The sequence below is a fragment of the Miniopterus schreibersii genome (assembly GCF_964146895.1).
Source record: "Miniopterus schreibersii genome assembly, chromosome: 3".
Classification (NCBI taxonomy): domain Eukaryota; kingdom Metazoa; phylum Chordata; class Mammalia; order Chiroptera; family Miniopteridae; genus Miniopterus; species Miniopterus schreibersii.
In genome coordinates, this window is record NC_138103.1 from 103082725 (window position 1) to 103096766 (window position 14042).

A 14042-nucleotide genomic window follows, 5' to 3' on the forward strand; every position below is an offset into this window, starting at 1 on the left:
AAAGGAAACAGAGTAGTTGACTTTATTCCCAGCTTTGATACCCTATTAGAGTTACTTAAGATGTAATCAACGGGAGAAACTGGGCGCAGGGTTCACAGACCTCTCTGTACTAGTTTCGCAATTTCCTATGAAATCTATCATTTATTTCAAAATAAAAAGTTTTAAAGAAAAGTCCCTGAAACATTTATCCCTGGACTTCTTTTATGTGCATTTAAAAAAAAATTTTTAATTTATTTCAGAGAGAGGGAGAGACAGAAACAGCAATGATGAGAGGGTCATTGATCAGCCGCCTCCTGCTGGCTCCCTACGGGGAATCCAACCGTGACCTCCTGGCTCAGAGGTCGAGGCTCAACCACTGAGCCGCGCAGGCCGGGCTCTTTCTGTGCATTTTGTCTTCCCCAGGACATGGCTTTCTCTCTTTGGTGTTAGGTGCTACGTTGCTGAATCTCTTTCTTTGCCCCCTTTCCTTACGTATTAAGTTTTCTTTCAATTGGCCACAACTGAAGGCGAGTCATTCCCCATCCTCCTGTGAATCCTATTATTTTAATAAAGGTTATGCTTCTGGGTGCTTAATTCTAAAAGCAGCAGCGTTCTGTGTGTCTTTTAAAAAATCTCTTTTAAAAACACCAACAAACAAACCACAAGCCAACCTGCTTTGTATTTTATATAATCACTGTTCTTTGGGTCAGCAGCCCACATGACAAACATGTTTCCGACACATGTCTCGGAAGATAGTTTCTTGCTTCACATGGATGGAGCGTTCATAATATTCTTGGTGTCTGCGCATAATGATCACAGGTTCAGCAATTACTGGGAATACAGGGACATTAAAAATCATGCTCCATGAGTCTCTCCTATAGATCCACACATGAAAAATAATAGTAATCATGAGCACCCTGTGCCAGGCCGCGGGGCAGAGCCTCCGCTTGGAAGCTGGGATGGTGCAGGGACCGCACAGCACTGGGGCCCGGCCCTGCCGGGGTCCTGCGCCCTCAATCTGGCAACACTTTGCAAAAATACTGCTTTAGGTTCTCAAGAGCCAGAGGCCCCCCGGCCCTTCCAGTGGGCTCGGCCCTCAGTACCCGGAGCCCTTTGAAACAATTATGAGTTGCAGGTGTGTAAATTTTCAAGGCTTTTCTTTCGGCCTTTTCATTAAATCAGCAGTCATAACAACAAAAAACGCTGCTTTTTCGGGGACACTCTGCACCGAAGGCGGCCCTGCACGTTCCTGCACCCGGGCCTCGCCCTCTTCTGCACACGCCGCGCGGAGCTCAGCCGGAGCCCGCCCCCGCCCCAGGCCCCGCCCCCGGCCCCGCCCCCGGCGCCGCGGCCGCGGCCGAGGAGGTTTGTCCCTCGCGCGGCGCCGTCCGGCGCGGGCGGCAAGATGGCGGCGGTCTCAATGTCAGAGGCGCTGCGGCGCGCGCTGTGGGGCCGGGGGGCCGCGGCCGCCGTCCTCCGCGTCCCGAGCAGGTAACGGGCCTGCCCGGCGTCCTCCTCAGGCTCCCGGCGCCTCCTCCGCTCCTGCGGGGCCTGAGCGGCGGGCCCGGGGCGGCCGCGGGCGGCGCTGCGGGGAGGCCGCGGGGAGCCGGGCGCGCGGCGAGGCGGGGGCGCCAGGTTTCCGGGGCGTTCGTCCTGCGCCGCGGGCAGGTCTGCGGCGGGCGTCCCCGAGCGGCTGCGGGACCCAGGGGAGGGGCGGAGTCTCCCCGGCTCCCCGGCCCGCACCCTCCGGGTCTCCCTGCCCGCGGCCGCTCCCGGCCTTACCTGGGGGAGGGAGGGCACCTGCCGGCCGTCACCCCCTCCTTACCTGGGGGTGAAGTCACCTGCCGGCCGTCACCCCCTCCTTACCTGGGGGTGAAGTCACCTGCCGGCCGTCACCCCCTCCTTACCTGGGGGTGAAGTCACCTGCCGGCCGTCACCCCCTCCTTACCTGGGGGTGAAGTCACCTGCCGGCCGTCACCCCTGACCTTACCTGGGGGTGAAGTCACCTGCCGGCCGTCACCCCTGACCTTACCTGGGGGTGAAGTCACCTGCCGGCCGTCACCCCCTCCTTACCTGGGGGTGAAGTCACCTGCCGGCCGTCACCCCCTCCTTACCTGGGGGAGGGCACCTGCCGGCCGTCACCCCTGACCTTACCTGGGGGTGAAGTCACCTGCCGGCCGTCACCCCCTCCTTACCTGGGGGTGAAGTCACCTGCCGGCCGTCACCCCCGACCTTACCTGGGGGTGAAGTCACCTGCCGGCCGTCACCCCCGACCTTACCTGGGGGTGAAGTCACCTGCCGGCCGTCACCCCCATCCTTACCTGGGGGTGAAGTCACCTGCTGGTCGTCACCCCCACCCTTACCTGGGGGTGAAGTCACCTGCTGTCCCATCACTCCTGACCTTACCTGGGGGTGAAGTCACCTGCTGTCCCATCATCCCCATTCTTACCTGGGGGTGAAAGCACCTGCTGTCCTGTTACTCCCATCCTTACCTGAGGGTGAAAGCACCTGCTGGCTGTCACTCCTGACCTTAGCTGGGGGTGAAGTCACCTGCTGTCCCACTATTCCCATTCTTACTTGGGGTGAGGGGTGAATTCACCTGCTGTCCCATCACTCCCATCCTTACCTGGGGTGAATGCACCTGCCGGCCTGTCACTGCCATCCTTACTTGGGGGTGAATGCACCTGCATGTCCATCACTCTAGTCCTTACCTGGGCAGTGAAGTCACCTGTTGGCCTGTCACTCCGGTCCTTACCGGGGGGTGAAGTCCTCTTTGCTTTCAGTGGTGTTGATTAGGTTTCTGAACTGAAACATTGATTTACGCATCCGACTGCTTGGGAAGGACACTTGGTGGGAAATCAATGTTGGTGAAAATATTGGAAGTTAATTTTTTGAAGGCTGGTCGTTATGCTGGGGGGTGTCCCCATCCAGAATTTTATTGAAGCCTTGCAGTAATTCAGAAGTTTTTGTTGTTATTGTTTTGTCTTGAAGCATTTTTGTGATGGTGATTTTTTTGTGTGTATGTCTACAGACTACATTACTTAATCCTCGATTTCCCTATTTTCCCAATTTTTTGCAGCCCTAACACGACAGCACACACACATACACATTCTTGTCTGTGAATAATTGGTGTCTTATTGCTGTTTCACAGCTTGTTAGTATAAACACAAACCAGGACTTCTATAGAGATTATATGATAGGAACAGTGACCGAAGGACTGGGTGGACTGATGTGAGGGGCGTGGGACTAATGGGAGTGGTTAAGATGCTAATTAATTCAGTGTTGTAGTAAATAAACAGGGAATGCAGAGGGTTAGAACTGGAGTTAGAAAGGATTTTTGGAGGTAATTTTTATGAAGGTTTTAAATGTGGGTTTTGGGCAAGGTCAGTGGGTTATGGGAAGGCCTGAAGGTGGTCGTCAGAGTTATATGTATAACGGGGTCATTGAAAAATAAGGGTGCTAAGATTGGGGAAAGGGGAATAAGTTTGCAGTTAACTTCTGCCTATGGGGGACTTGAAGAAAGGAAAGTATTTCTCTAAGGTCAGGTGCCTCATGGGTGACGTAGGGCTAGACTAGAGGTGACTCAATTTAGTGCTTGCTCTCCTAGACATTATGTATATTCACTTTGCATTCCCAAATAATAAGGTATCCACAGTTGCCCTTCAACAGATTTGAAGGGTCCACTGGTGCATGGCTCATCAAAACATGGCCGTATGCCAGCCAGGAAAGTAGTTGAAGTTAAGTTATTACATTTTGGAAACTTTGACGATAGTTAATACTACTTACCCAGATTTAAAGAGTTCCTGCTTGCAAACGTCTTAGAAGAGATTTGGAAAGAAAATAAAAATTTAGGTCACATAAGATGACTTTTGTTTCACACTGTAAAAAACTTAAAAGCCAAGGAAAACAAATTTTAAACACAAGTCAAATGACACATTTATTTGCTTTCTGTACCACTTTTTTTACCCAAAGAGTTTATGCTGTTCATCTCATTTCAAGGAAAATGTGTGGCCTTTTCCCTTACGTGTTATTTGCTGTTCGTCCTTAAGCACTGTCCTTCCTTGTGCTTTGAGAATAATGATCTGAAAAGACTGAATGTGGAAAGAGAACCAATAATGTGTGGAAAACAGTTGCAAATGATATGACGTTTCAGATGAAGGGAGTAAGGCACTTGGTAAGGAGAGTAGTGAAAAAATATAAACATTGGAGAAAGGAGCTATCAGTAGAAGGAAAGAAACAGTTAACGGTTAACTTATAAATTTAATGATACTATATCAGTAAAAAATTTAAAAAGCAAACCAAAAATTCCAAAACATACACATGAGAGAGAAAAATTACTTGAACAAAGCAGGTGATTCAGCTGATCTAGTAGCTGAGTCCTGCTCTAGAGCGAGTCTCAGTTTCCTCCTGCCTCTCGTTTCCCTGGACTGAAGAGAGCGGGGGAAACCCTGATAAATGGCCTGCAGGGATCCTTCCTTTCCCTGACTTTCCTAAGGGATTGTCCAGGGTAAGTTTGACTATTGAAGATGTTAACCTGAAAGCCAGATAAAATGGCACCCTGTTTCAAAATAGCAATACTTAGGACTCCTGGCAGACATCTGATGCAGCGGTTTTTGTTTTGTTTTCTTTAACCTATTCATGTATACTTATCTCATCCTGCCCTGTCTCATCACTTCTGAATTTGGACTGAGTCTTGTGTTCACCTCACAGCTCCTTAGGGTCTGCAGCAGGTGTGAATGACTGTGGTGGTTACTAGGTATATTTTCAGGCCTGTTTTGTGCTCCAACCTATAGCTCTGCCCTGTTGCTGTTTCTGGTTTTTTGTTTATTTGTTTTCTGCATTAGATAAGCCAGTATGAAATTATGAGGCTGCAGGAACCCCCAATGAGGAAGAGGTCCTAAGGTTGACAAGAGTTCTCTGTATATTACACCTTGCTGAGAAAGTGTCTCAGCCCAAATTTGGGAAACGTTTAGGACATTTAAAACCAGTAGATTGGCTTTACTTCAGGTAAGCTGGATAAACAAATTCCTCTCTGAAGGGCAGCTACTTTTGCTGCCTTTGGAACATATCAAAGCCAAGTATTGTGAGCTTGAAGTGTTTCTTAAGTGCCTTCTAATCCATTTCATTGTTTGGCTTATTTCCCTCATTAAAAAATACCCATAATTAGTTGGCCTGTTTCATCAGTAGCAGTATCTTTGTTGAATAATTCTTAGGAGAAGTAAATGTTTTAATACTAATAAATATTAGAATAGTGTCTGGCACATAGTAAACCTTACCTAAGTAAATGTGAATTTATGTTAATTCAAGCCTGAGCATTGTTCTTTAATCTTGGTGATGGATGGAATTACTGTTTAAAATACTGGCTTCCATTTCCTAGGACAGGATTATATGTCACTGCCCCTTGGCCAAGTCACTTCTTTGGCCAGTGAAATGTTACTGGAAATGTAGTGACTTGTCTAGCAACAGCCTGAGGAGCGGTCCCTGTTTCACCGGGTCTCTCCTTTTCCTCTGCTGTGAGATGGATGCATCCTGAGTCAGGTCTCTAGCCTAGGTCCTGGGGTGAAGGTAGCATGCAGCAGAGAGAAGCTGATTCTCGTAGGCTGCGTAAAATATATAAAATGACTGAGAAATAAGCCTCTGTGTGGGGTATGTCACGAAGGTGTTCGGATTGTTGGCTGCCTCAGCATGACAACCTGTACTGACTCTGCACACACACACACACCAGCATGACAACCTGTACTGACTCTGTACGCACACACACACACCAGCATGACAACCTGTACTGACTCTGTACACACACACACACCAGCATGAAAACCTGTACTGACTCTGTACACACACACACACCAGCATGAAAACCTGTACTGACTCTGTACGCACACACACACACCAGCATGACAACCTGTACTGACTCTGTACGCACACACATGCATGCACACACACGTATATGAGCAGGTATTAACACGTGGGCTGATGTATCAGTAGTGAGGTCACAGGCTTTCAGAAGGCTGGAAAACAGTTTTTATTTATTTTTTGTACTAAATGGCACCTAGTGTAATGGCTCACACTTGCCAGGTAAGTGCTTATGAAGATGACTAAGTACATATTTAGAGATGGGTGGTTATGAGGAAAAGGAGGAAGCCACAGCAGTATTTCTATGAACAGACACATCCGTGAAGGCCAAGTAGGTGCTAACCTCCATAAATGTGGGTCTGAAATATCTACACCTACTCTTTTCTAATTATTTGTGATGGTCTGAGTTTAGGATATTCAAATACCCAAAGCTGTTTACTTCTGGATTAAAGTTGTCTTATAAATATATATTTTTTGTACTCATACATTTCCTTGGCAAGAGTCCTGACTCCTCTTTTGTATTCAAATTAAAAGAGGTGGAAATGAATTTATTTGGAAAAGGGTACTCATGAAACATGAGAGCTTTTTGGAATAGTAGTAACTAAATTTGATTATTAGACTTGCTCTCTGCAAGTTACTTTACATGGAGTTTTTAGAAGTTTATAAGCCATGGGGCCTAGTGGAGAAAAACAGAGCATCTCTGTTCCCAGGTAACACACGTCAGCAGAGACAGAGTAAGACAGTTCAAGTGGAAGAGCTTCTAAAATATATCCTATCCCTTGGTGAAAGTTGAGACTCATTTTTATGGTATTTATTCTGAGCACAAATTAATAATAGCATCTAACATTTATTTCTTACTGTATACTAGCCACTGTGCCAAGGCCTTTACCTACATTATCTCCTGTATTTTTCATAATAATCCTGTGGACTCAGGTGTTCTTATTCTCAGTTTTTTCAGGTGAGGACACATATTGGTGAGGAAACAGATTTTTCAGTTTACAGGCATACCTCGTTTTATTGGGCATGGCTTTATTGTGCTTCACAGATGTGCTTTTTACAAATTGAAGGCAAGACCCTCCACCAGCAGAAAGATTACTACCTGCGTTGTTGCGGTGGTGGTCTGGACCTGGCCCGCAACGTCTCCGAGGCATTCCTCGTTAACTAGGAAATAGCCTGGGTTAGCAGTCTAAAGGGTATGGTGACTTTTGCAGTGAGAAATACTATGTCTGATAGTGGTAAATCAGTATTTTCCCTGATTTCTTTTCCTTTTTAGTATAAAGTATGTTCTTTATTTGAGAGACTATCTGATGCTCTGGACTTTCGCTCCACTGTTCCTTTTATACAGTGAGTCTCCAATTGAGAAATTAGGTATTTTCCTTTTGTTTGTTTTTCAGTTAGGATTTTTTCCTGTAAATTTTGTAATTATTTTTGGTGAGAGACTTTCTGTAGGTGACTTGATTTTTATACTTTCTTACTGTCTTAAACAAAATACTTGTAATGTATGCATTACAGGAAAACTGAACATAGTTTTTCATTGTCTTGCTCCAGTGGTCATTAGGAAAAACAGTTGCTGTGTTCTGCTGCCTGAAAACTATCAGGTGTCTTTAGCTTTCTGACTTCTTGGGCCTGCTGTTTAATAATGTTTTGGGTCCTTCCTGGACGGGTCTGCTTCTCTTCTAGCAGTTTCACTACCCTTTGGGTTTATCATGGGTTTGAGTATCAAGCAAGTAGACCTGTTGGAATTGTGTGTAAAATGAAGCCGGGGTAATGAAGCTCTGCTGATGGCTGAAGTTTGCTTTTTGGTTAAAGCCTTGAGCTTTTTTAAGGCTGATGGATAATTACGTTAGCACATGAGCTCTTATTATGACGTTTCTTCTTTCGTTACCCGGGATTCTCATGGAACTTTCTTGTACCTGAATTACTCAGTGGCCACATTTTTCAAAGCAACTCTCATCTAAATATCTGGATGATATTTAGGAAAGTGTTTTAGATCTTCTGTCCTTTAAGTGGTGGCACGAGAGCAGCTCAGAGTTCTATTTGCATCCCCTTCTGTTGTCTGGTATGAGTGTTTTGATATGTGAATAAAACCTTAGGTTCTTTAGAACCAGTTAGTTGCTCAGATGTGACCTTTTCTTCCCGCCTTTACTCATTAGACTTGGTTTTTCCTTATGGGATCGTGCTCCATCTGTTTCAGTGGTTTTTAAACCCTGCTGTGCTTCAGAATCACCTGTTGTGTGCATACAAAATGCAGATGCCTTGGTCCCGATATATATTGGTTCAGTAAGTTTAGGTTGAGGCTTAGCTTTATTGGTGATTCTAATGGGAAGCTAGGGCTGAAAACTACTTTTAAAAAAAAAAGTTTCCATCCTATATCTTGAACAACTTCAAAATGCATTTTTCCTTGGGGGAGGGGTGGAAATTTCCAGAAACAAACAAAAATGCATCCATCTTTGCATATTTTCCTCATCTAAAGTAAGTTTTATGCTTTTCGCACATGGACTGGATAGAGGCTTTTTCTTGGAGAAACTTTCCTTTGAGGCAGAGCAGGCATTTTGAGAATTTTGGAGACAGCAGGCCGAGTTGCTGCTCTCCAGAGACCCGGGTTCTTCCTTTTGGAAGGGCTCAGGTTTAATACAGCGCAGCTGTTGAACTCTGCCCTTCGAAGTTTTGAGAAGAAAGTGTTTCACCCTTTAAAATGGAAATACTTCTTTTAGGGAGGTGGTCTTGGTGGATGTAGTTCTCTGAGAAAGTTTCATGCTTTTCTAGAGTTCTTTTCTTTCATTGATTTCTTAGGATTGTTCAGATGTTGAGAGCAGTGCCTTTGAAAGGAAAGACCTGGCTGCCTTTGTAACATGTTTTGCCGTATCCTTAACAAAGCTAGATGAAGAGTTTATTTCTTTGTATTTTCTAGGACTCAAAAATATGTTTTTCCCTTTATTCAGTCACTCCATACATAAGTAAATGGACCTTGAATAGGGCTTACCAGACAAAAGATTCTGTTCTAGATGACTGTTCAGCAAGCCATATGCTTCTCCTAAAAACGTCAGTCTGTCTTGACGAGCTTTAAAGTGAATGCAGATGTTTTGGCTCTTTTGAGGGCTACCACCCTTTGTGTGAAAGAGCACTTCTTTTTCAAGAGATTTCTTTAAAATACTTATATAAATTTGCATGAAATTTACTTTTATATCTTTTGTCATTTAATTCTAATGGAATGAGATTTAATTAGACATTAGTAATTTAAATTTAATTTTAATATCCTTAGTACAAATGAGATTTATAGATTTAAATAGGTCTCAATATGTTTTTTGTTAAGATTTTATTATTTATTTAGTCTCTTTTAAAATTTGGAACTTAAAGTACTTTATAATATTTACTTTTGCACAATGAAAGGTGATATTTTGGCAGGAAGGGATACCTTTTATGATGTTTGGTGCCTTCTTCTTTGATAGGTTAACTAGAAGTTAGAGTTGATCGATTCATATAATGTTGGAGTTGGAACAAAATTCTAGGATCCTCCTGTTCCACCTTTATTTAATGCAAGAATCTCTAGAAACTCCTGCTTCTTGATTATCTAGCAGTTGAGGAATATATGGTGAATTTCTGGTAGCCCAAGAAAACCCTCTATACTTTTAGACTTGTTGCAAATGATATTTCCTTTTTATGCTATATAAAGAAATTCTGACCCACTCATGCCCATGCACATGTCAGCCCTTCAGACCGTGGAAGATACCAGCCCTCCCTCACTCATTTCTCCCCAGGCCTGCTCCAGCCTTGGCGCGTCCAGCTTGCTCACCCTTTGTTAATGCCCACATTTCTCAGTGTTTTACTCCCTCTCGGGAGTCCTTAGAATATATTCCATTTGCCAGTATTTTTCTTTGAACTATATGTGTTATTTTCTTGTTGAGCTTCATGAGTTCTTAAAATATTCTCAATACAAGTCCTTTGTTAAAGATCTATGGTTTGCAAATATTTTCTCTCACTTTGTTTTATCTTTTCATTCTTTTAACAGTACCTTTTACTTGTGGATGGGCTTTGTGTATGTGTGTAACACCCCAGCAAACAAAGATATACCTACAGAGCTTTCTTTGAGAATGTAACAATACAGCTAGTGGCCAGTAACCTGGATGATGCTCTTTGAGTGAGTGTACATTTTCTCTTCACTAATACTGCCTCAATGACTCAAAACAGAGACTTTTTCCACAGTTGACTTTTAGGCTCTTGCCCCTGCCCCACATCTCTGGCTGATTGCTGTGGTGCAGCCTTGTCTTCCGTCTTATTCATATTTCAGCCACTTTAGTGCATAGTTAGCACCTGGATGGACACAACATGTATCTGAGGTTATTTCACAGATTCCAGCTTCCTCTTCCCTCAGTTGCTGATGAAGTTCATGATTTAAGTACATCTTAGGTACTGCTTGTAGGCCACCCCTCCTTAGGGCTCACGTTTTAATTTTGGTCCCAAATATAATCTTTTGGCTTTGAGTTCAAACTGTTGATGAGGCCAGTTCCCTTAATAATCTCTAACTATTGTCTTTAACTTTAGCTTTGGGAAAAACTATTTTCTGGAGATTTTCTATTAACTCCTGTTATTAGCTTTGACTGTATTAGCTTTGTCGTACTTGAACTGCTCTCTTGGATCCAACACATCAGTGTAACGTAGTAGTTAGGAGCACACATTTGAAGTTGGCTTTACCAGCATTGGAGTCCTAGCTCTGACGTATCCTCTCTCTCTGCCTATTCTGTGTCTGTTTTCTGTTTTATAACATGGACATAGTAATCTGTTTCGTAAAGTCTATGAAGTCCTTAGGGCAGTGCCTGGCATACATTAAGTGCCTCATAAATTGTAGCAATAACAACACCATTGTCGTCACCATCATCATCATCATCATCACCACCACCACCACTTCTTCTGTGGCTCCTTTTTTACCTTCCTCTTTCTTTTTGTTCCTTTCTTCCTTCCCCACCTTTTTTATTCACTTCATAAATCTTTCCTAGATTCTAGCTCCCCTTTCTGGATTACCAGAGCATCTTGGATTTTTCTCTGTTTATTAACAGTATTTTACTCATGAGTCTATAAAAGTATGGCCTGCACCTGGCTTTTTCCAGATTGTGACCTCCCATGCCCTCGCAGCTCCATGCAGCCTATTTTCAGCACCCGTCATCCCACTGAAATAGCTTTCATCAAGGTTGACAGTGACCCTGCTGCTAAATGAATAGACGCTTCTCAGTCCTTATCTTACGTGACCTTGGCAGTCCAAAACGACGACTCTCGTTCTTGAAAGATACTTCCTTTGATTTCTGTTTTATTTTTCCTCCTTCTCAGTTCTCTTTGAACACCCATCATCGTTTGCCCATTCCTTGAACTGTCAGTGTTTCTGAGTTTGATATATAGCTCTTTATTTTTTTTAAATGTTTTATGTTACATAAAGCTTACATACACATGAGTATATGTAACCTCTGTGCATGTTAAGAAGGATGACGGCAAAGTGAATTTTTGTGGACCCACCATCCAATTTAAGAGCTAGAGAATTACCAATATCTTATTCTTTGCATACTGTCTGTGTTGACTATCTGCACCCCAATATGTTCACCCTAATCTCCGAAACCTGGGGACTTTGCAGATATGAAGTTGAGCCTCTTGAGAGGTTTTCCTGCATGATCCCAGTGGGCCCCAGGTAATCACAATGGTTCCTCTGAGAAGCATGTGGGAGGAGTCCGAGGAGAGGGAAATGCATGGAAGCAGAGACAGTGCTGTGCCCATGTGCTCAGGGGTGCCAGCAGCCTCCCAAAACTGGAAAAGGCAGGAGCAGATTCTCCCTGGAGCCTGCAGAAGGACAGCCTGGAGGACGCATTGATATGAGCCCTGGGAGACTTGTTCTGCATCGAGGACCTCCAGAACTCTTAAGAGAATAAGCCCTACTGTTTCGTCCCTCCAGCCCTGTGGTGACTTGCTATGGCCGCAATAGGAACCTGAGCACTCTCTCTGTATCGCCATCTACCATGGCTTTAGCTGCCGTCTGTTTACACTAAAGCCTGCGCGTGTATAGTTCATCTGCATCATACACACCTCTCACTCAAGGAAGTCAGCACATATACATGGCAACTAAAAGAGTAGAAAATATTTTTAAAACATTTAGAAATTCAAGTTCATTCTCTCGTTATTCTACTTAGTGATCGTTTAGTACTCAACCAAAGAAAAGGCAGTGTGTTCCAGCGCTAGAGGTTTGGGTTATTACGAGACGGTATGTGGGTCTCCACAGGGCGGGGGGTCAGTGGGGCTTCCTAAAGGATTTCCAAGGATAATTTTACTATTTGCAGTTTTTGCCTAGCACACTGACTTGAGGACCTGCTCTTCATGTAAGATGTGACTGTACCTTTTTTTTGAATTTTATACCCTTAGAACTAACTGGGACCTCCACTCGGGGTCCCCACGGGCATGTCGATCACATTGCGTCTGACACAGTTTGGTGGTTATCTCCTCTGCTACACTCTTCCCCCTCCCCCCCCACCAGTTATCTCAGCCAGGAACCTGTGGATCACTGTTGTCTCCTCTCTCAGCCTTCTGTCAATGAGCCATTCAATCCTAGTACTCTTTTTCCTGAATCATTCAGTTTCCATCCTTACTGCAACTGTAGTTCCTTAGCCTGTGGGTTAGAGCCCGAGCTTCCCACCAGTGTGCCTGCGTATTCTCCGCCTCACACCTTCTACCCGTTCATCCTCGCATCAGTCCCTCTGGCTCAGTCTCCAGCCATACAAGACTGTGTCTTAGGGATCTGGACTACTTGCGATCCTGACGCTCACTCACACTCACATGCTCGCTTGCTCTCTTATAATTCAGGTTCTGTCCGAGTGGACAGTTAATTTTGCCTTCCCGCTGTCTTCCCTGCCCCCACATACCTCCACACCCTTTGCCTCCTTAAGTTCTTTTCAGCCTTTAGGTGGCACTTTAAGCACCACTTTCTCTAAGGATCCTTATTTGAATTCACAGCTTAGGATGTGATCTTAGAGCCCCCTGTGCTTACCTCTTGCCAGTACTTAGGTTCCATTGTGATGGCCTGTTCCCTTCTCTGTTTCCCACCAGACTTAAGATCTTTGAGAGCAGGACCTGTTTCTTCTTCACCTCTGTGTTTTCATAGTGTAACACAGCAATTAGCATGAAGCTGGTACTCAGTAAATAGCTGGGTGCTCATTTGATTATGAAATAATATAGAAATTTTGAAATAACATAGAAATAATACAGAAATAAAAATATTTCACAGCATCTTCTTAAGCTGGATAGCATTTGAGATATTTGTTTTCCTTGTTATATACTACGTGGGTTTTAAATGTAGCTGCCATGCACAGCGCTGTCATAGGTCACTGAAAAATGATGACTTACAGGTTCATGCTTTTCCCTGCCTCTGCCTTTTATCAGATCATAGTGTTGCAGACTCTGTCTTACGGAGTAAAACTGAGTGGGATTCTGTCAGGAAGGTTTTTGTGCAGTTTGGGATTTTACTAGGACTTTAAAGTTTTCCATCAAAGAAATAATAGGAAAGATGGAAATGTATTGTAAATTTAAGTAATTGCCATGGGTAAAGTAACTTTTTTTCTGTAATAGATAGTTATGTGGCTATTACGCTGTGGATGTTGGAATGGCAAAGTGCTCGATACACAGAATAAACCCTGACTTTGAGATCGAGGATTAACATTCTGCTGTTGTAGTCCACATTAAACCAAATGATTGTACTTAACTAGTAAAATTTGTTTAATTTTATTTATTTTAGAAATAAAAGCAAATAAAAATGGAATCTATTAGGGTTTAAGGCATTTTGGAATATTGTAAATACTGTTAAATTTTCCCATTTTGTTTAATTTACTGGAAGGGAGTTGAGAGGAGACACAATAGGAAGCATTGGTGGAAAAATAAACATTTTTTAAAAAATAAAGAATTCATGACTTTTAAACCAAAATCTAAACTACTGGCTTTGTGGTGTTATACCTAATTTAAAAATAAACTATGAACATGTTTGTCAAGACTGTACCACACATAATAGGCACTAGATGTGAATTAATATGCCATATGTTTTTAAAATTCCCTTCTCAATCCTGTAACAGTGGATACTCAATGGAAACAAAGTGGACAGCACAGGCCACGTTGATAAGGAAGTTTTTCCTGACCATCCTGTGCATCCCACCACACCCCTCTCTCCCCAGTGCACAGTTGTTCCT

At 43.7% G+C, this 14042-nt stretch overlaps 1 protein-coding gene across 1 annotated transcript in view; it reads left to right on the plus strand.

Annotated features, from left to right (window-relative positions):
* Positions 1 to 1326: 1326 nt before the first annotated feature.
* NDUFS4 (NADH:ubiquinone oxidoreductase subunit S4) overlaps positions 1327 to 14042 on the plus strand; it is a 71071-nt gene continuing 58355 nt past the window's right edge. Inside the window, exon 1 of the mRNA XM_081133254.1 lies at positions 1327 to 1470. Coding sequence (XP_080989380.1) covers positions 1385 to 1470 — 86 coding nt within the window. The 5' untranslated portion in view covers positions 1327 to 1384. The remainder of the gene's footprint in view (positions 1471 to 14042) is intronic.